The sequence below is a fragment of the Amblyomma americanum genome, chromosome 10, assembly GCF_052857255.1.
Source record: "Amblyomma americanum isolate KBUSLIRL-KWMA chromosome 10, ASM5285725v1, whole genome shotgun sequence".
Lineage (NCBI taxonomy): Eukaryota > Metazoa > Arthropoda > Arachnida > Ixodida > Ixodidae > Amblyomma > Amblyomma americanum.
In genome coordinates, this window is record NC_135506.1 from 16,092,053 (window position 1) to 16,113,645 (window position 21,593).

A 21,593-nucleotide genomic window follows, 5' to 3' on the forward strand; every position below is an offset into this window, starting at 1 on the left:
ACTCTTAGATCTCAGTCCTGTAGTCGTTTGTCGTCGTGTCTTACCCTGGAGCCTATTCAGCATACCAGAGACTTTGGACACCACGGCGACAAACTGCGCGACTCGACATCGCATCCACTCTCCCCTGCTTGTCCACTCAACAAGGTGCCCTGTAAAGGGCAGAAGAAGCAACGCCGGAAATCGCAGTGTCGCCGTGGTTCGAAGCGCCTAAGTCTAAAAGCGCTCGATGCACCCGACGCCACAGAAGACGTCAACCTAGAACAAAAAACAGGGCAGCAGCCAAGAGCGACTGCGCCTACACAGGAAAGGGCGAGTGAGTGTCAGGAGGTAAGGCGACGATCTAGAGCACATTCAGCGACCGTTGGACTCGAGGAGCCTGGAGCGACTGGTGGTACAGTAGGAGGAAGTTCACACTGTGCGGTCGCGGGTCCAGCCGCCGCGGATCGAACGTCCCTGGCGCATCGACGGCGGAAGAAGCGGTCCCGCAAACTTTCAAGAACGTCGTCCCGTTGTAGTTCAAGTGGTGCTGAAGAGGAAACATCTCAACCGGCTGAGGACGCAAGATCTCATTCCGAGCAGAACCCACCGGCAGCAAAGCCTGGAGAATCTGGGTCGCGACGCGAAGTCCAAGGCGAGAGGGAGTGCCAGAGGACCCTGTCTTGCCGCCGACCCGTGCACTCGGTTCTCAGTGCGGGTCTCTCGGCTGCGGCTCAGGGGTCGGCTTCGGGGGAGAGGCCAGGGTTGCGGCGACTGTCCCTGCGTCGCTCGAGCGGTGCCTTTGTGTGTGGTGCTTTCAGACTGGTCACCGACGTGGCAGCCATGTTGGCCTGCGAGCATCGCCTGCGACCACGGCCCTTCCTGGGTGTGCTGCCGCGCAACTGCACGAGCTACAACCGTGACAAGGCTTGCAGCGCTATCCTGGACGACGACACCCCTGGCGGTAGGCCCACATCGGCTCCAGGATGGTGCAGATCGGTGAGTATGCTGTTTCTTCTGGCGAACTCTTGTGAAGTTTGAATGGTCCTTACGGGTCATATATAGGGTCGCGAGGCGCGAGTATTGGATTAAAATATCGTGCCAGGGGATTTAATTCAAATATCGAACTGCAACTGGAAACACGCATGCGCTTTGGCGGCTGCCGTGACGATGCTAAAACTCAACATTAGAGAGTTTTAGCATAATGGAAAAGTATACTAGTGTGGACGTATAGCGGACTGCCGGCTTCGCACGAGCAGTGGACCCACCTGGTCCAGCAGTGGCAGGGGATTTTACGAAAATACATAAGAGCTATGATAAACCTCTTTTAAAATCTGGAACTAGCGTAGAGCTCAGTGCATGATAGCTGGATTACATGGCAAGCCTCTTAATTCAATTATAATTCTGTTATGTCATGCACTTTATGATTTCCCCGAATGCCTTATGGATCTTTTTTTTTTGTTCTGCAAAGTCAACGGACACATTGCCGCTTATGATCGCGTTTCTCCGTCGGCGGGCTGTGAACTGTACGACGTCTACCCATGGCATCCTGGAGCTAATTTGACTGGTGAAAACAAGTGTTAGGTCTATTATACACTTTTAATCACGTTCTATGAATGGTGACGCGCGAGCCACCTTCAGAGGTGCGCTCTAAAGCGCTCTCTCAAAGGGCTCTTTTCGTATCCTTAGAGAGCGCTTTTAGAGATCACCTTTGCGAACATCTTTTCAGGTGCTTCACACATATTTATATGCGTAAAATTGTTCTCTCGGGTCCACAGTAGCCGTGGGCCAGTGACGTCCCAGTTGATGGTGACGCTGGCAACCACGTGACGTTTGGTTTCCCATATGACATCGCCGCGATACCATGGGCAGCGTGCCGGCTTTCATTGTAAACAGCGTCCGAAATGCTTATGGAGAAGATGCGAAGCAGGTGGAAAGGAGGTGGGTATCGCTGGTGTTCTGTCCAGTCTCTGCATCACTCAAACTTGTGCACCATGGTTCAAGCCTTCGCAGTAGTCTCGCGAGCGAGAATCCTCGAGAAAGCACGCCCACTATCATGGGATCCCATTACTGTTGTTCATTATGGCTCCGCTGGCTGCCACTGGCTTTTATGTTGCCCTTCTTTTGGACATGCGCTGTTTTCAAGACTAGCAGGGCTGACAAAACAATGAGAAAAAAAGCAACTCCTTGGCACCACGAAGACAGCGTCCATACACGGTGCCTTAATGCCTGCACCGCCTTCAAGGGTGCAGAGAGCGCCTTTGAATGCTAACGCTATTACGAAGCAACGGCTTTTATAAATGCTTCGTTGTACTCTGTTACACCGCCAAATATATCACTGTTATGAATCTTGCACCGATTTTCGGCTACTGATCCGGAGTACCCGGGTTCGAACCCGACCGCGGTGGCTGCGTTTTTGTGGAGGCAAAACGCTAAGGCGCCCGTGTGCTGTGCGATGTCAGTGCACGTTAAAGATCCCCAGGCGGTCGAAATTATTCCGGAGCCCTCCACTACGGCACCTCTTCCTTCCTTTCTTCTTTCACTCCCTCCTTTATCCCTTCTATTACGGCGCGATTCAGGTGTCCAACGATACATGTGAGAGATACTGCGCCGATTCCTTTCCCCCAAAACCAATTATTATTATCATTCACCGATTTTTTCCTTGTGTATGCAGTGTACGCTTGCATACCCGAATGCACGCTTGGGTGGTTTTCACTTTTATCGAGGTCATATTCCTTCAGTGCGGATGCGAAATTTTCCGCGAAGATTGAGAGTGCGAGCCTTATAACGCGTCCCTCGTTGAAAAACAATCACATTTCTCAATGCTCTTCTTCCTTTCAAAGAGATCTTTTCTTACTTCGTAAGAAACTGAACCACTTCCGGAATCGCATTTCCTGCCGACAGAGTATGGCGACACATCGAGCGGCGCACGTCCGGTCTACCAATCGCTAGATGGCACCACGGGCCCGACGAGGAAGGACGCAGGGGTGATTGAAAAAGGGGGAGGGGCGGAGACGATACGGGTGCTCGTTTAGCAGGACCACTGGCGGCGAAAGGACCGCGTGATCCGCCGACACGGTCGGCCGATCCCGGAGAGCCGCCGCGCCGTGGCGATTGGCGCTTAACCGCCGCCGCCCATCTCCCCCTTTTTGGGGAGGAAGGAGGGTTGGGGAGGGAGAGGAAGTGATGAGAAGCCCCGCGCGGTCCACTGGCCGCGTTATCGACCGTCCCGGTGGCGGACGCGGTGAATATAAGCCACCTGCTGAACGATACCTGTCAAGTCGGTCCCCGAGCCACACCTCCCGCCCTGCTTTCCGCAACTATACGCCGTCCTCGCAGCTTTAACCCTTGGGCTTAGTTCGAATGGGTCGGACTTCCCCGTCGGTTCGTTTATTCCTTCTCTTTCCCGCTCGCCCCCATCCTTGCCCTCTCTCTAGCTCTCCTCATTTTGTCTTTTTTTCTTCCCTCCTCAGCGTTTTTGAGACCGCCTCTTTCAGCCATCGTGACGGTCCGCGAACTGGCGACACTTCGTAACCGGCGATTCGTTGTCGCCCCAAAGAGAGGACGTGGAAATGAAGCATGACCTCTTGGTGGCCTCAAAAAGATGCACGTCTTACCCATGCGTTCGGTGCACGATATAGTCTCAACAGAACTCATGCGTCGACAAACCCAACGGGACATACAGCGTGGCATTCTTGCTCGACGTGTGGGTACATGGCCGCGGAAACGAAAGAGGAAAAAAAGTACCCTGCACTTTTACGATTATGCGGGAAAGAAGTGTTGCCGATAGCAGAACAAGCAGCCCCTCGCCCTCAGCTACTGATCCGGAGTTCCCGGGTTCGAACCCGACCGCGGCGGCTGCGTTTTTATGGAGGAAAAACGCTAAGGCGCCCGTGTGCTGTGCGATGTCAGTGCACGTTAAAGATCCCCAGGTGGTAGAAATTATTTCGCGATCGCTCTGGCCATCGCAGATCCCTGCACACGCACGATTCTTAGTGACTATAAATGAGCAATTCAAAATTTCTCGGCGAACTCAATTTGTCTACCTGCCGCACACATCTTCCTAGGCTGTTCTCTCGACCGCATTGTAAGCTTAGTGCGGGTACCTGCGCACGCGGGGAACTCTGGAAAATAAGGGGTCGACCGTTTTGCCCGAGGCCTAACCAACCGGGCAGCCGGCCCCTCGAACCCGGATGCTCTCGCCGAGGACCCCCTGTCCTATGCGGAAATCACCAACTTCTGCAAGGAGACAAGACGCGTGTACCCGCCTCCCCACCCCGACCTCGACAGAGCGCAAGCCACCATGCTTCGCAGACTGCAGACCAATTCCATTCTCAGCCATTCTATACTATACCTCATCACTGACGGGGAATATGACCCCGTCTGTTCTAATTGCGACCACGGAGTGTTTTCCACTCAGGCACACATCCTCTGGGGATGCGAGGGTAACCCGTCCCCACAAACTTTACTGTCAGCTCCCTCCGCGGAGGGTTGAATCCAACTTCTTGCAAGACCAGACAAGAAGCCACAACTCGCACTCGTCTCGAGGGCTCAAGACGTCGCCCCCACCTGGGGGCCACACTCGCCCACCTGCTGTAACTCACAATCCTCAAGCGGCTAATAAAGTTCTCTCTCTCTCTCTCTTGCCCGGTACACCCCAGCTTTCGCTCTCTAACCAGGTTCGCTCTCTCGCCTCCATCGAAACGCGGCCGCCGACAAAGCGGCAATACTTCGCATTGTGCTCTTGAGGGTAGCTCAAGCGTCGTTCCAGATTGTTGTCTCAATATATTGCAAAATCAAGCTGCGCTCAAATTTCAATTCGAATTAGCGAGTATAACCCGCTGGGCTGGCTCAATCGGTTACGGCGCTCGGCTACTGATCCGGAGTTCCCGGGTTCGAACCCGACCGCGGCGGCCGCGTTTCGATGGAGGCGAAACGCAAAGGCACCCGTGTGCTGTGCAATGTTAACGATCCCCAGGTGGTCCAAATTATTCCGGTGCCCTTCACCACAGCACCTCTTTGTTCCTTTCTTCTTTCACTTCCTCTTTTATCCCTTACCTTATGGTGCGGTTCAGGTGTCCGCCGAGATGTGAGACAGATACTGCGCCATTTCCTTTCCTTAGAAACGGATTTTCATTTTCGCCCGCCACGGTGGCTCAGTGTTTAAGGTGCTCGTATATGAGCCTGTGTACCCGGGTTCAATCCGACCGCGGCGGCTGCATTTTGATGGGAAATTTTTTAAATTGGTTTTTGGGGAAAGGAAATCGCGCAGTATCTGTCTCATATATCGTTGGACACCTGAACCGCGCCGTAAGGGAAGGGATAAAAGAGGAAGTGAAAGAAGAAAGGAACAAAAAGGGGCTGTAGTGAAGGGCACCGGAATAACTTCGACCACCTTGGGATCTTTAACGTGCACTGGCATCGAACAGCACACCGGCGCCTTAGCGTTTTGCCTCCATAAGAACGCAGCCGCCGCGGTCGGTTTCGAACCCGGGAACTCCGGATCAGTAGTCAAGCGCCCTAACCACTGTGCCACCGCGGCGAGTTGGGAAAAAAATGAAAATTGTTTTTTGGGGAAACGAAATGACGCAGTATCTGTCTGACATATCGGCCGACACCTGGACCGCGCCGTAAGGGAAGGGATAAAGGAGGGTGTGGAAGAAGAAAGGAAGGAGGTGCCGTAGTGGAGGGCTCCAGAATAATTTCGACCACCTGGGGATCTTTAACGCGCACTGACGTCGCACAGCACACGTTAAAGATCCCCAGGTGGTCGAAATGATTCCGGAGTCTGCTATCATTTATTTCCGCTGCCCCAGCTCAGGTGCTTCAGTGTCGATGACAGACGCCGGGGCTAGCGAAAATCTTCTTCCTTTTTATTATTATTTTAATAAACCTCCTACTACTACTACTGATTGAATCCCTCACCCTTGGATTGCAAGTCATACACGCCACTCCTTGGTCACGCAGGCACGTTCATACGGCTTGGTTAAAGCGGGGTTTTATATGCATGTCGAATGATCGTTCACATAATGTGGTGGCTTACGGCTGTATGCTAATGAATATTTGTGTGATTAGAGAGGCACTAAATAAGGCAGTAGCAAAGCGCATGTCGGTGAAGTGTGAGTGTACGCGAAGGACATCGTGCTTGTGTCACGTGACATTGATGTGTCATATTATCTGGTAGTATTAGTACAGCAGGTGGTAGGGTAATAAATCATTGAGATCAGGTGGAGTAGCTGACGGGACCCTTAACGGTATCGATCGTGACATACCCTTAAAGGCGGAGCTTAAGTGCCCATCAAATTTTTTTCTGCACTTTTACAAAGTTTTCGACTTCAAGAGCAAGTTAGCGGTACCCGCAAGCTGAAGTTCATGCATCTTGACACGTTAGGCATCGTAACGATTGAGTGAGGTAGCATTTATTGCGAGTGTACTATGCAACCTCAATGACGTAAGACAGTCATGCCGCCGGTAAGTGCACGAGGTTAGTTGACGTGAACTTTGCACGCTGGGAAAAAGTTACATATGTCTTTTTATTTTTATTTTTGATATTTAAAATGCTTAGATCAGCACGCGCCGCGAAAGTTCACCCGCATAGGAACCTTACAATGATGAAGTACAGTCGTGAGCAATATAAAAAGAAACAAGGTCTGATCATTAATTCATGATGAAGATGATGGATGAAGTCTTATGGCGCAAGGGCAGCTTTGACCAAAGAGCGCCATGGTACAATGTAGTTTTCATTTCATAAGGTGGGATCAAAGACCCATTTGCCAAGCATTTCACCCTACGAAACAGAGCACCAGGCTTGTACCCATTGTATCACCAGTGGGTACCCGGCGGCACTGGGGATCGAACCCAGCACCTCCCGCATGCGAGGCGGATGCTAAAACCACTAGGCCACCGCTGCGGTAGCATTAATTCGTCCATTACTCTATAAATATATGCGACAAGCACATTTTTTTTTCTGTTCTGGAACTATTTTTGCTCTTAGCGTATAATATCAAAAGTCATTCTCAAAGTTAATGCATAAGAAACCAAAAAAGTCGCAGTTCTGTGCAAATAGTTCGTTCCCTCTTATACTACTCACGACTGTACGTAAAAGCATGCATGCAACCTGGTGCCGCCAGCCTCCACGTTTTGCCACATGTTCCAAGACGGAGTTCTCCCTCGAGGTGCTCCTGCACATCCGTCCAAATTGTCTCCGGTACCTTTACGCCGAGGTGGATGCCCTTCGTTCATTGATCCAACGCGAAAGATCGTGCCAGACGCTCGCCATTTTTGTCTACCATCGCTGTAGACACGAACACATAGTTACAAATAGGCTCCCTTCTCGCCTGTGACGTCACGAGTGTTTCTACTTCGAGCCTTTCAGACCTCGAGACATCAATACGGGCTTCACGTGGGCGTTGCGCCGTTCCTTTCTTTGTCGACTTCTTTCCCGTTGGTCAGTTCCTTGAACATGTTCACGCCACACAGCGACCTCTCAAAAAACTTTTAACAGCAGTTATTTTGATATTGGTGTTGCTTCCCCGGAAATGGCGGTTAACGGCGCATGTATTTTGTGCTTGGGAATATTTTTTTTTTCTCAAGTACGTCTTTTCTGTTACTTTCAGCTTGCCGATGTGATTTATTCGGTGAAGAATTTCATGCATCTATCTCCTCAAAGGCTGTTCAGCAGAATCAGCAAGCGGAATGTGCAGGCGAGAGAAAAAAAAATTAGTACTTTCAAAACGCTGTTTATTCCGTTAGAATGATGGAGCCTGGTGAAAACTAGAACTGTGGTAAGTTTAATGGAAACAGAATCCACAACGGCCTTCGCAAGCATCCGAACGGTGTACTGTCGGCCAATGCCACAGCCTTAAGTAGTACGATGCCTACATTACGACATAGCTTAGCTACGATTATTCAAATCAATGGCTGCGTTACGAGGCTTTCATCGATATTTTGCTGCTTTTTTAATTCGCAATTCAAGCTAGTTTCAACGTATAAAGTGAAATTTTGCTTGTTCACTGTTTTTCGTTTCTATTTGTTTTTTTTCTTTTATCGCATATTCTTATTCCACTGGACAGCTGGAAGTGAACTTTGTGCACCCAGCTGTTTCGCGTCAGCTAGAGAAAGCGTCACGCGGAAATGTATATTCCACGCCGCGTGTCCGCATTCAGTTTCCTGCTAGCGGTGCTGACTTGTGCTGCCATCTAGTAGCGCTGTCTGAAATGAGCACCTCCCTCCTGCCGTATGGGCGAGCGCAGACGGCGCCCGCTCGGTTGCATTGCAGTTGACAAGCGCCGCAGCTGCGCCGACGTCACAATGACAAGTGCCGCGTTTCCATTCTGTCTGACGACACGTAAAATGACCCTTCTTCGCGCTGTGTTTTGATCACGTCAGCGGCTGCGGTGGGTGGGTTTTCAGCGCGTCGGCTCACCCGCCCACTGTCTTGGTTGTTTGTTTTTGCGACTGCCGTTCGCTGAGATGTTCTAAACATGACTCATACCGAGTACACAGTGCCTTCTTTTAACGGGAGAGCTTCTCGAAGCGACACAGCGCGCCGGGATTCGATAATGCATTGTCACTTTCCTGGTGCGTGTTGCTTCATTTTGCTTTCGAGTGATTCTCTTCTACGTGGCGCTGTCGTTTGCTTCACTGCAGTACGCGGTGGTTGAACAAGGTGCACCCTTTACAGGATTCTCTGGAAGGATGTTTTTGCAATAAATGCGGAGGACCTTTTTTTTTTTACAATGAATTGAAAGAATGTTTTGGAAAGACTTTTTTAAAGTTAATTTCATTAAATACGCGATATTGTCTAGAATCTATAAGATGTTGTCAGTGCCAGATGTTTCCATTTCTCTTCAGCTCATGGTCAAGCGAGCAGAAAGGCTGTAACTTGAGTCTGGTTTCCAGGTTCTTGGGGTGTAACCTTTGCTTGCCAGCGTGCGAGCCGCCATCCTTGGAGAGGTTTATTATGGACTAACTTCTGCTTTGAAACTGGTTTCAAAAGGACAGGCTGTGTACGTGATATGTATTATAAGGGACAAAACTATGAAACGAACAGAAAAAAAGCGGAAAAGCTCAGCGCACATTAACGTGCCGCTAATTTTTAGCGTTGTTTGAAGTTTTAAATTGAAGCGGGTTGCTAGAAACGGCCGACAAACAACACTCAGATTTCACGGCAGTCCTGTGTCGCCCTCTTCACTATGTCTCCTTTCAGCGCCGATTTTTCATCGTCGTGTCTTTAGTCTAACTATAGTATCGATGAGTGTGTAACTAAAGCTAATCAGAAAACGAAAGGTAGAAGGCTTGTTATGACGGCACGAAGAAGTGACACGGCTAAATAAATGCTTTCAATCCTTGCAACAAAAAAAACAACAGGAATTTTGCTAGGCAGTACTACGGCATGTTAGTTGCAGATGTTCGTGACGTTAATTTCTTGCCGGAACCTGTCTCGGCTAAACTGTGAACTCAAATAATGCTGCAGCGTGCCTGTGTGTTACTACGGACAAAGTCAACATTGTATTGCATCAAAGAGGAAGTATGGCAATTCAGGAAACAACGAGGCAATATAAAAACAAAAATTCGCATTTCAGACATGGTCCGGGGGCTGGCACCTCTCACTCACTCCACTACGCGTTGGCACCAAGCGCACTTCAACCGCGCTCTTGCGTTTGCTGGCCGCACGTTTTGGTGGTTCGAGCCTTATGTTCCACTTGGTGGTTACGATACGCAAAGATCACCTCAAGGGTGCTCGACGAGGACTTCGCATCACTCGCGGGAGTGGTTTCACGCCAGTATTCCACGCTCAACTTGCAATATTTCCCTGGAAATCCGGAAGAACACAGCCACGCACACGGGAAGACGACTCGCAGAACAGACCCCGGGCTTCACTGACGGGTGCCGCAGCTTCATCGGGCAACCCTGGGTCTGGCGTTCCGATCAACGCCCTCTTACGCTGATGTAAGAAAACGGAGAAAACGTACAAGGGTCGCTAAAAAAACGGGAGAGGAACGATGGGCCCCGAAGAACTCCACGGCGGCGCTAGCGCCGCTAGCGTCATCGGCGTCGCCGCCAGCGCCGCGCTCGGCGGCGACAGCTGTTCTCGCGTGAGCTTGCGAGAAGGAACTGGGTGGGCCGGCGCAGTTTTTGTGTGCTCCCTCGCGCGCGCCGGCCGTTGCCATGGCGACCGAGCTGTCAGGGTGAGGAGCGGGGGGGACCCGTGCCAGCGATGGCGTCCGACCGCCTGCGCTCCGAGCCAGGACCGCCCTGACTTGGGCTCGCCGCCGGGGCCAGAGGTGAGTTTTACCGTCGCCGGCGGCCCGGGGAAACCCGCGGCCCGGGACTCGGGGGCCCGCGAGCGCTGCGCCGTGGGCGCGAGCGCCGAGATCGCGAGCCCAGTGTTGCGCTTTTCTCGTTCCCCAGCCCTGCGCTCGGGAGGTTCGAGCTCGGCGACGACTCGCGGTCGCGCCGCCGACTCCGTGGCTGGCGCTGCGACGCCGCCGCGCGCACTCTCTCTTCACGCACGCACGCACGCACAGCCGCTCTGCCGTCGTTTCGTCTCGTATCTGTGGCAGCGCCTACTACTGCTACTACGGCTTACACTCGGTCGGTGTTCCTCGAACCGGCGTTCGTTTAGTTACGTCGAGTTACGCATTTTTCGCTCCCTTTCGGCGGTGCCGTCTGCGAGAAACTCAGTAAGCAAGCAGCGTGGACGGAGAAACGCCGACGCAGATAGCGCGCGCGCGGCTCTCGTGTGTGTATCACATCAGCGCCGTCTCCGAGTCGAAGGAGAGAGTAGGTTTCGTGTGCTGCCTCGCCGTACACGAAACCCGGATTCCACGCCGCTTCGGCACTACTTTAGATCTAAAGCTTTGCTACCGAAACCGATTAGCAGCGAATAGTTGGAGTCAACAGCGATGGAAAGCCTTGTGTTCGAGCCCGCAGCCTCCACCCCCGGGACTATAGCCGTGTCGCCGACTCCTGCAGAGGTTTAGCCACCGCCTCAGTGTTTAGAAAAAAGACCGCGACCGACATCCGTGCTGTCTAACTTCATGCGCAATGCGACTTTATATATCTTTTTTTTTAATCTTTGGAAAATACTGCGAAGGCCTAACTGAAAGTGAGGACGAAACCTGCCGAACGGCGGTGGTGTTGGAGGGCGCTTTCTTCAAGACAGAGCTCGCTTCGCGAAACTGCGCTGGCCTGCGTCGATCGGTCGGAACTCGAAAGGCTTCCCGTCCATCGATGCGCGTTCGGATCCCGCTGCCGACTGCTGTAGGAACGACGGCGAGGTTTTAGGTTCGAAGCCGTCTTAATTTGCGCGACGCGACTGAGGCGCTTCTGCTTTATTAGCTCGGTGAGAAACCGGAAACGGAACAGCGAATTATCGACGGAAATGTGCCCTGGTTAACTAACTAGTATGCTGCGACCGAAACGCTTCCACAGTCGTTGGATATTTTGCGTTGTGTTCATTCATTATCTTTATCAACTGCATGATCCCGCATTTGATTTGTTGGGAACTCGGCATGAACCGGTTTCTGACACTTTCGTGAATGAATTGAAATCACCGCGGTCGAACTGGGAAATGTCTGTGTTGAACTGTCTTCTGCGGTTGTGTGCTGTTCTGTTGTCGTGCGACATTCAACAAAAAAAAGTGAATGAGAACGGGAAACCGGTTGTTCTTGTCATATAATCACAGGTATCGCATTCTCAAGTAAGCTTTATCAGCTAGCGCTGTTTAAAAAGAAGTCGCTCAATAAAACAGTCACACCTTCCAAAATCACGCTTAAAAAAAACCGTTGTATATTAAATTGTGTGGTTCTGCACATATCACCCCACTTTTCTTTTTCTTGTGTGCAATGATTTCCTTCACACATTCAATATCCGGCAATATTATTCGCTGCTGAATGGCCGGACTATATACTAGTTTCGTTCGCCGATACACACAGATGTCCTGCCTAGTCTCCAACTCAGTCGCTCGCTTGCTTTGGAGAGTGCTGAGCTATGGCATCGTTTCGCTATATCTTGATGTGTAGTCCTACCCCTGGCTGCCGAAACCTTGTCGCTCTATTGTATGAGGCGTCGGTACTGAAGAGCGCGCGTCCGTATCCAGGTTTATTGTAGGAACGGTTCCTTTTCCCCTGTTCCTGTGCCAGAGTCCGTTGCATCGCCTGCGTTACGGTGTCCTAAGTGATGAGCGCTGGCAGCCGTTTCCTGAGTGTATAAAGAAGCAGGCTCTCCAGTGTGGTCTTATCTTGCTGAAGTGCATCTTTTCTCACATTGATTCCTCATATTTCTTTTTGCTGTCTTTGTGACTGGCTTATTAGCACGAAGTCGCGAGATGATGCCTCCCCTTAGGCGCTTCACCAGTAAGCGCCAGCGTTGCAGTACTTTCAAATGTGGGAAACGTTTGAGGTCGAGGATTGTAGGTGGCGCTTGTGGTGTCAGTGTGTTATTTTTTTTGTTCTACTCTACTGAAACATCGTCAGAGAGAGGGGAGTCATAAAAAATCGTTGATCGCTGAATCGATCGTCGAGTTTACGCTAAAATGTGTGGAGGAAAATACGCTCGTGAATAGCGAGCACTCTTTTCTATGTTTTTGTTCTTCTTTTCTTGAATGGCGTGTTACGTACCTTCATTCGACGTATTACGAAAACCGAAATCGACGTAATAATTTGATTTGCTTTTCTCAATCCCATTCAGTTTCATCGACAAGCATGCACGACCGCTAACTTTCTAGTACACATTGTACAGCGTTCTTTTCCCGTATAGCTGCCAGGACAGGCCTGTCAGTTCTTACGGAGTGTTTTTTCCCGCTAAGATTAAAATCTCCAGGCGCAGTCGAGATTTCAGAAGCAGCCTTCTTCCTGAAGCTTTACCGGAAAGGCTTCTGAAAATAAATTTAATTCAAAATTTACGGCCAGAAATTGAATCTAAAAGGCAGGAGGCTACATTCGCGAAGAAAAAAGGAGACAGGCATTCAAAGAATGATGGGCCTGTCAAAGCATTGAAACGCTCTCTCACGACTTCATATTTTCCTTTCGTAACCCGGACGGGTCCGCTCCTTAAATATTTCAAATGCGCGTTCAGGAAAGATTGGCATACTGATCCAAAGCCGGTTACTCCTCTTCTCGTTATGCAATCAAGCTGTAGCACAAAAATGCAGCTCCAAAGCGGCCTAAAAATTATTATACGCCTGATAGAACCAAAGTTAGGCATGCACGTATAAAAATTTTGAAAATTGTAAAATTGTAAGACACTATTATGGAAATATTGAAGGTAACAGTCCATGATTCTGTATATAGCATAATATTTCTTAAAGTGTTTCCGTCGATCGCCTCGAACAGTTAAGATTGCCGTAGAAAACCAATGAGGAACGCTTTTGACGATAGTAAGAACGTTAATAGCAAAAAAAAATCCTAGACTGCCGTCGGGTGACATGCAGATATATTGATTGTTATAGTGAAATCTTGCATTATATTTAAAAAAAAATTGCCTTCATAAACGGTTTCCTGCTCGAAAATGTTTTTGTCCAGAATTGTTGGGTATGTTATGGCAAACATAAGTGCGTCCTCTGCTGCTCGAGGTCTGGAGCGTTTGACTGCTTTTGGCCGCAAAACTTGGCGCATACTGTACCTTACTCCCGTTCGGTGATTTCGTCACTCGGGGCGTTCCGCTGGAACCTTCCTGCCTTTGTTCGTGTCCCTTCGTTGTAGAATGTGTTTTCCGTGGGTACTTCTCAAAAGAACAGATTTGAATTCAGGTCACGAGGTTTGCAAAATCGCGCCTTTCTCGACACCATGTTGATGGCTACTCAGTAAGCACATGGCAAGTGCACGACATGGCGAACACTGTACGTGTTGGCGGCAACCAAAGAGCACGCGTTTTTGCTCAACCTCAACTCTGCAATCACTGCGCCAGTCTACATTCGTGATGCGCATTGTCCATCCTGAGGCGTGCAGCTTCATGCAAAGAGTCAGCAATGGGACTTGCGTTGTCCGCTGCACATAACTAAATGGGGCCTACGCGGAGGCCAGTTATTTTGTCGGTAGTGTGGTTCAAGTTGTCAAAAGTATGTAATTCTGATATACTGATACCTAGAACGATGGTTAACAGCTAACCAGATTGATGAGGAAAGTTTTTTTTATTAATATTCAAAAGCGCGCTTCTTGAAAAGGACATGAGGTGTCAACAATGCTGCACTAAAATTTCGCGCGCAAACACACTCGTATCCGCTACAACGCCGATTGCGCGTTTTTGCTCCCGTGTTTGCTATAGGCGGGTGCAGTGCAGTGCAGTGAGACCCACGCGGTAGAGGCTTAGTACTTAAATGAAGTTCTTACGTACTGTGTTAGAAAACAGCACAAAAGGCGTGCGCGACAGCGAGCGGTACACATCAGGCTGGTTCAAAACTAACCAGCCAGTCACGTGACGAGTACTAAGTATTTTTCTTTCGAGGCTTTATTTCTAGCCTAAACATCGCAAGCATGTAATACGCAATAATACTCCGGCTAGGGCGCTTGCCACTGATTACTAATATTCCTACATACTAAACACGATTACGCATACAAGAGAGTAAAAAAGGAATAAGCTGTCCTCTATCGCTCTTCTTTCTATAAAAGAGACTGCGTTAGACGACAGCTTATTCTCTTTTTACTGCTTTCTATTTAGAGTGTAGGGAAATACTTCATCACTGACGTATTCCCTAGAATGCATAATTCTAGGGAATAAAACGTGTTCACTTATTCTAGCGCAGGTTCATCCTTGTATTTTTCCGTGTTTCATTAAACATGGATCTCATTAGCATGCTGCAGTATCTTGTTGTTGAGAACCATGCAGACAACACGCAATCATTGGCCAGCATCGTCTTTCAAGGCGCATTAGGGAGTCCACAAAAACTTAACTTCCTAAAATTTCGTCAGTACAAATTTGGACCCGACCTTCGGTGCCCGATAAGAGGTGGTGGAAGCAGATGCTAGGCATCGTCGTCGGCCTTCGGGAAGCGGGAATCGCTCCAGTGGTCCTTAGGATCACTTTGGCGTAGGAGGTTCTCGTCAGTGCAGGCAAGAGCGTATACGATGTCAGTTCTGCCCACACGCATGTTGACGAAATGCGGACGTGTGGAGCTTCCTAGAATCCAACGCGAAACCTCTGTCACGTGAACTTTTCCGCAGATAGCTTTAATAATTTCAGAAATTTTAACTTTGACAAATATTCTTGCACTGCTGCTTCGAAACGTTACACCTCACATGCCGCTTACCACCCTGCAATCCTTTTGCAGCTTTCCACCTGTTCACTATTTTTCGTTGTGTTGAACTTTGTTTTTCTTCTGAGTTTTGTAAAAAAAAAATATCACTTTTTATAAGTTATTTGAAGGCGAGTGCGTTGGAATCGAATTTGATAGCGCGCAACACTGCCATTACACTCTGGTCCGGTGAACAATGATCTAGGATCAGTTGGAAAATCGGATCCCTCGACATCTGTCAATCGGCCGCTCGTCGCGAGTTAACGAAAAAAATTGACATGCTTCTATGCATACTAAACGTAAATTCACTTTCGTTATTTTAAATAAATCCTGATATAAAGCAGTTCTAGCTTGAACGATTAATAACTGGACGCCCCACTCCTGTTGTAGTCAACACAGTGCTGTGCTCGTGTGTTCAAATTCCTCGAACATGATCTAATTACGCGCACAACCTGGACACATTTCTTATTGTGTAAATAGTTTGTACATATTACTTCTCCCCTTATCCTCTCTTCCTGTTCCCTCACCTCTTTAATTTCATTTCTCCATTCTGCCTGCTATCCTTTATTTCCGCTGCCCCAGCTCAGGTGCTTCAGTGTCGATGGCAGATGCCGGGGCTAGCAAAAATCTTTTCCTTCCTTTTTACTATTAATTTAATAAAAAACCACTTACTACTGCTACTACATATAAAGCACCTGGCCCTAGGTGTCCTCTGGGTTTCGCGGTCGTGCATGTGTACACCAGTACAGCGTCCTAAAGAGTTGGCCGAGACAGGTTTGTACCGATTAGAAAAGCGGTGTTTCCGGGATTCGAACCCAACAGCTCCTAAGCACGAGCCGGATGCTTACCTACGATGCCGCTGCCGCGTATATAATCGCTTGATCAGTGACCAGACGTGAACCTTTACAAGCGTTAAATCCCCTTAAAAGGCCGAGCACCTGCACTCTAAACAGAAAGGAGTAAAAAGAGAGTAAGTTGTCTTATAGCACACTCCCTTTGGGATAGGGGACTGCTTACTCCCTTTTTTACTCCCATATAGGTGTATTCGTGTTTAGACTGTGTCCGGGGGCGCTTGCACTCGTTATATAGAGAACTGACCGATTTCTGGTGCAAATGGGATTCGAACCCGGTGCCTCCATCATAAGAGAAGGTGCTGCTCTGCCACCTTTCTATCGCTCCAGCATAGGCACAGGACTACTAGAATAATGAGGGAGGCTCTGCAGTAGGTGTTACCTGGATGCAGATGGTAATTTACACCACTGCAGCATGTTAACAAATAATGGTGGGCGCAGATGACATCTTTGTTCCGATAAATTGTTGGGAGCGTCAGAGCGTCTCCGCTGATTGACGGCAGACGCGACGGGAGATCCAGAAACAAGAGCAACTTCATTTGCAAATGCTGATTGGTTCCTTGAATACCTCTTCAACACAAGTCAAAGCCTAGAACTCTTTCCGATTTTATCTTGAAATGGCACTTTAAGTACTTTAAAGCAGGGCAAATAAAGTGCCCCTTTATATCTGTCGGATAATGCGCTCACAGTGGCGTTTCATGCTGTGACTAAAATTCCTTCCATTAGACCCAGAATCCCCTATTTCGGGCCCATGCTGCCCTGCAGCGGCTTGAAAACTGCACCACTCTGAAAAAAAAAATGAGACGATTTAGGTCCTTAAAATTCCCATTAACTCCTTAAATACTCCCTTTTCGCCGAATTTTATTCCTGACGTCCCTTGAAAAGAGAGAATCCCCCTAATGAAACATCGCAGTACGCTGAGGATCATATGAGCCAAGTATAAATTCTCCGCGGCTGACAGAGAACATTCGGCCCTGCTCTAAAATTTGCTTGATACAAGCGGGGCCTGTTTGAAATCCGCGGCCTCGAAGTGTCCTCTTTTGCTCCATTTTTTTTTTTTTGCTGCTGTCACCTCACGACAACCGGAGAGCAGCTGTTGACCTGATTCGTTCAGCGACACGAATGATAGGCGTGACGTGGATCAGGTCGGCTGCAGAAAAGGTAGGCCAAGCAAGAGCGGCAATCGCGCGCCTCCAAGCTATAAGTAATCAAATTAAGCTCGTGAGCTGAACTGAACAAAGATGATGTTTGTTCTACTCGACACAAACAGTTTGTACAAAACGGCTTGAGGGACTTTCACACCACGTTACGCCCGGCTCAACAGCTTTCAAGAGGATCATATACGTTTAAGGTGGTCATGGCCATATGTGAGAGATGTTTAAGAGGTCATGGAACCCGTCGGACGGGCCAGACCTAATGGCAGTTGATAGGTGATGCTATGATCAATAGGACCCATGACCACGTGACCCATCTTAATGGGCCATGCTACTTAGGTATGTGTTCACGTCATTTTATGTGTGTGACGATCATGCGATCTCAAGGATATTGGTTTAACGACTGAAGCTATAAACTAATATAAGGCCCAGAGAGCGCCGCTTTTGAAGTGTGATTAACAGGTCAAGCGGTTATCTCGTTCAAGGATATTTGTAAGTATTAATCCATTATTTACCTGACATGTTATAATCAACTTTTATTCAGTACGCTCGCTTGTTACCCTAAATAAGCGAACAAAATTTAACACCGCGCAACTGAGGCGGTGTTATTTATCTATACCTTCTGGCTAAATGGCAGCATGTTTCCGACTTGTTACATAGAGTACGCTTCTTACCTTCCATGCATCATAATAGACAACCATTACAGTCATCAGAAACAAGATTCGCGTGCTTGCACACACAAAAAAATACATTGCAGCATTATCTCGTGTTCAAGCTCTCCTGGTATACCACCGGAAAACACACGCACGCCACTTAAATTCTTGAAAGAATTTCAGGCGACTGAATTGTGTCCCTGTGCGGAAAAAAAAAATGATCGCCCGCATCCCGCAATCTTTTGCTGTCAGATGTTCTTAGGCTGTTCAGTATGTTGTGCGCCCTGTAGTCTTCTTTTGATAGCCTGTGGAATGGAAAGATGCCGCATTCAAACATATCCGCAATCTTCCGTTTTCCGCGGGCACATCGTTTTTCAATATAGACCCCCACCAGCGGCTATGCATTTCTGCCACTAGAGTAGCTTTTGACGACACCACCGAGGAAACGCGTTGGTGGTGACCTCTGCGGCGGACGCGCAGCCCTTCGGATGTTCCCCTCCGCAATGGGGAAACAGCCAGGTGTCCGATTGCACGAGGTCACGGCTGTAAGGCGGGTGTGGCAGTATACGTCCGCCCTCATTCTTCTGCGGGTTAGGCGGAAACTAGTGCACCGGTGGCGGAAGGACGGTGTTGATCAAAAGTCCTCGGGTCACACTGTCTGCTTCTGAGCCGCACGGTAGAGCTCTACCGGAACCTTTAAAGACCGAATTAAGGACCTTTAGAGTCTAGAACAAGAGGTATTTTCGCTTTATTTAAGTCTGGTGATAGGTGCACGCAAACTCTGTTCGTGCAATTAAAACGTTCTGACTTGAATAATTTCCACTTTTCATATATGACCTCAACTTGTTCGGAAGCTTACAGGCGCGGGAACAGGGGACAAACTGCGCGTGTGGTGCTGGTGAAAATGTTTTAATGAAATCGTTTAGGAGGTTGTAGCGGTGGTTGAAGCTCTCAGTACGGAACTCCATTGGCAGAGGCTGCTGTCCGGGTTCTTTTGACGAGTTCTTTTTGACTAGTTTCGTCCGAGCTGGTCAGAGCTGCCGCCCACCTTTCCTGCGTTGGCTGGTCATTAACAGAGACTGCCTGATTTCGTTGGCAGGCCCATACCATATATGGTACAGGTCCGCCTTCTCCCCGCAGAATTTGCATTGTGAGTCAAATGACTCCGGGTATATTGCGTGCAGTCTCCGCGGGTTGTTGTAAGTGTTGGTCTGTAGCTTTCGGAGGTGTAGTTCCTCCACTTTGTCTAGTGCCCGAGCCGGCGGACCCGACGGGATAATCTTAAGTGCTGAAGTACGTCGGTGTAAGTTAGTAGTGGGGCAGGAGGTTCCACGGCATCCGTACTGGGCGCCCGGGGGAGGAATGCTCGGGCTGAGGCATGCGCGCTCTCGTTCCCTGAGATGCCCTGGTGACCTCGTACCCATATTAAATGTTTGTGTGTGGTGTATCCGTTCTCTGCTTCGCACTCGCAGTAGGCGATGTGCATGCTCTGTCTTCATTTTTGTCGAACTCTTTTTGATGAACAGGCAAGAAGGACTGACTATATGAAGCAAGTTTGTTATAGGAGCTTCGATTATGGTGCGGTACTTTATGGTATGGTACGGTGTTGTGTGGTGTGGTGCGCTGCGGTGTGGTGTGGTGTGGTACGGTATGGTACGGTGTAGCACGATGTGGTATGACTTGGTACGGTATGGTGCGGTGTGGTCGGTATGGTATCGAATGACATCGTATAGGCACGTAGCCGGATTTTTTTTTCTGGAGGGGCCCACGGTTACTTATTATGTGTAATTAGTAATGGAGTAATAAAAGTTAATATAGTTTTAGCGAGGTTGTGCTGTGTCGTCCTCCTTTTGCGTCATGTCTCTGCGTTTTTTTTCAATGATTACGCGTTTTATTTTATGAAGTTGCAGGGCGTTCATAATAATAATAATAATAATAATAATAATAATAATAATAATAATAATAATAATAATAATAATAATAATAATAATAATAATAATAATAATAATAATAATAATAATAATAATAATAATAATAATAATAATAATAATAATAATAGGTTTTGGGGGAAAGGAAATGGCGCAGTATCTGTCTCATATATCGTTGGACACCTGAACCGCGCCGTAAGGGGAGGGATAAAGGAGGGAGTGAAAGAAGAAAGAGGTGCCGTAGTGGAGGGCTCCGGAATAATTTTGACCACCTGGGGATCTTTAACGTGTACTGACATCGCACAGCACACGGGCACCTTAGCGTTTTTCCTCCATAAAAACGCAGCCGCCGCGGTCGGGTTCGAACCCGGGTACTCCGGATCAGTAGCCGAGCGCCCTAACCACTGAGCCACCGCGGCAGGGAAGTGAGACAGATACTTCGCCATTTCCTTTCCGCAAGAACGAATTTCAATTTCAATTTTAATTTCAAGGAATCTGCAGTGGTGATCCTTTCTAGATTTCTTATGGCGGCCTCGGGTTTTTTTTTTTCAGCGCAATACCAAAGAAAAAAAAAGAAACGCAGTCGTTTGTTTTCGGCCTCTGCAGCGCCTTTTACGAGAGCCTATTTATTTATTTTGCGGAAGCAGTTTTTCTGACAACTTGCGCTTATATAAATCTTCCCGAAGGCTGACTCCTGGAGACATTTCGCAATGTTTATTAGATGGGCTACTATTTATTATCTGAATGTCATGCCTAATTACAATTTGCAGTCCTCGTAATTATATTTCTGATGCGCATTCCCGTTTTTATCGCTGCTATCAGTATCTTTGATTGATTGATTATGGATTTTTATGGCGTAAGGGCATCTATGGCCAAAGAGCTCCATGACGCAAGGTAATTCCTTTTTCTCAAGGTGGGGTCAAAGACCCATTTCCCAAACATTTCACCCTAAATAAGCCGAGCACCAGACCAGCGGAAAGCTTGTACCCATTGTATCACCGGTGGGTACCCGACAGCACTGGGGATCGAATTCCGCACTTCACGCATGCGAGGCGGGTGCTCAACCACTTGGCCACCGCTGCGGTATCACCGCTGCAGCATCTTTGAATTTGGTGACTCATCTCTCTTCAGCTCTCTTGTTGATGGTATCTGCCGCCGCTGTGGCTCAGTGTAACGTTATGGCGCTAGGCTGCTGACCCGAAAGACACGCGTTCGATCCCGGCCTGGGTGGCTAAATTTCGATGGAGGCGAAATTCTCGAGGCCCGTGTACTGTGCGATGTCAGTGTACGTTAGAGGACCCCAGGTGGTCGAAATTTCCGAAGACCTTCACTACGGCGTCCCTCATAGTTCCTCTGGGACGTTAAACCCCCATAACCTAACCTAACCTAACCTTCCCTTTGCTTCTCAAGCTCTTGGCTCCTTCCTCGAATTGGTGAAGGGAACGTAATCAGCTTTCTGAGCAGACATAATGAGCAAACAATTGCCGTAAGTTCTCTCAGAGCGTCAGTCGTTCTGTTCCAGTTTTGTTCACATTTTTTTACTGCTCTATCATTAGAATAGCCACGGAGCCAAAATGCATCGTCGGTCACAAAGTTCGCCCATTGGCTAGAAGGAAATTACATTACCAGACCGTAAGTGGCGTCACTTCCGGTGAAGGCCTCAACCATTGCTAATGCTGTCGCAGTGCCAACACATAATGACATTAGTTGTCCCAGTGACGTTGTTTTTACTTCGGTGTTCATGAGATTTTCTCACCAACTCACTCACGTGTGTGATCTGTTGCTCTACCTTCGTT

At 48.7% G+C, this 21,593-nt stretch overlaps 1 protein-coding gene across 4 annotated transcripts in view; it reads left to right on the forward strand.

Annotated features, from left to right (window-relative positions):
• LOC144107558 (uncharacterized) overlaps nt 1-21,593 on the forward strand; it is a 167,135-nt gene continuing 145,542 nt past the window's right edge. For 2 of the 4 annotated variants that reach the window (XM_077640626.1, XM_077640627.1), the window contains exon 1: nt 1-975. In XM_077640626.1, coding sequence (XP_077496752.1) covers nt 820-975 — 156 coding nt within the window. In that variant the 5' untranslated portion in view covers nt 1-819. Of the gene's footprint in view, nt 976-10,091; nt 10,263-21,593 lie in introns of those variants that run through there. The other 2 variants (XM_077640628.1, XM_077640629.1) reach the window with 2 other exon arrangements.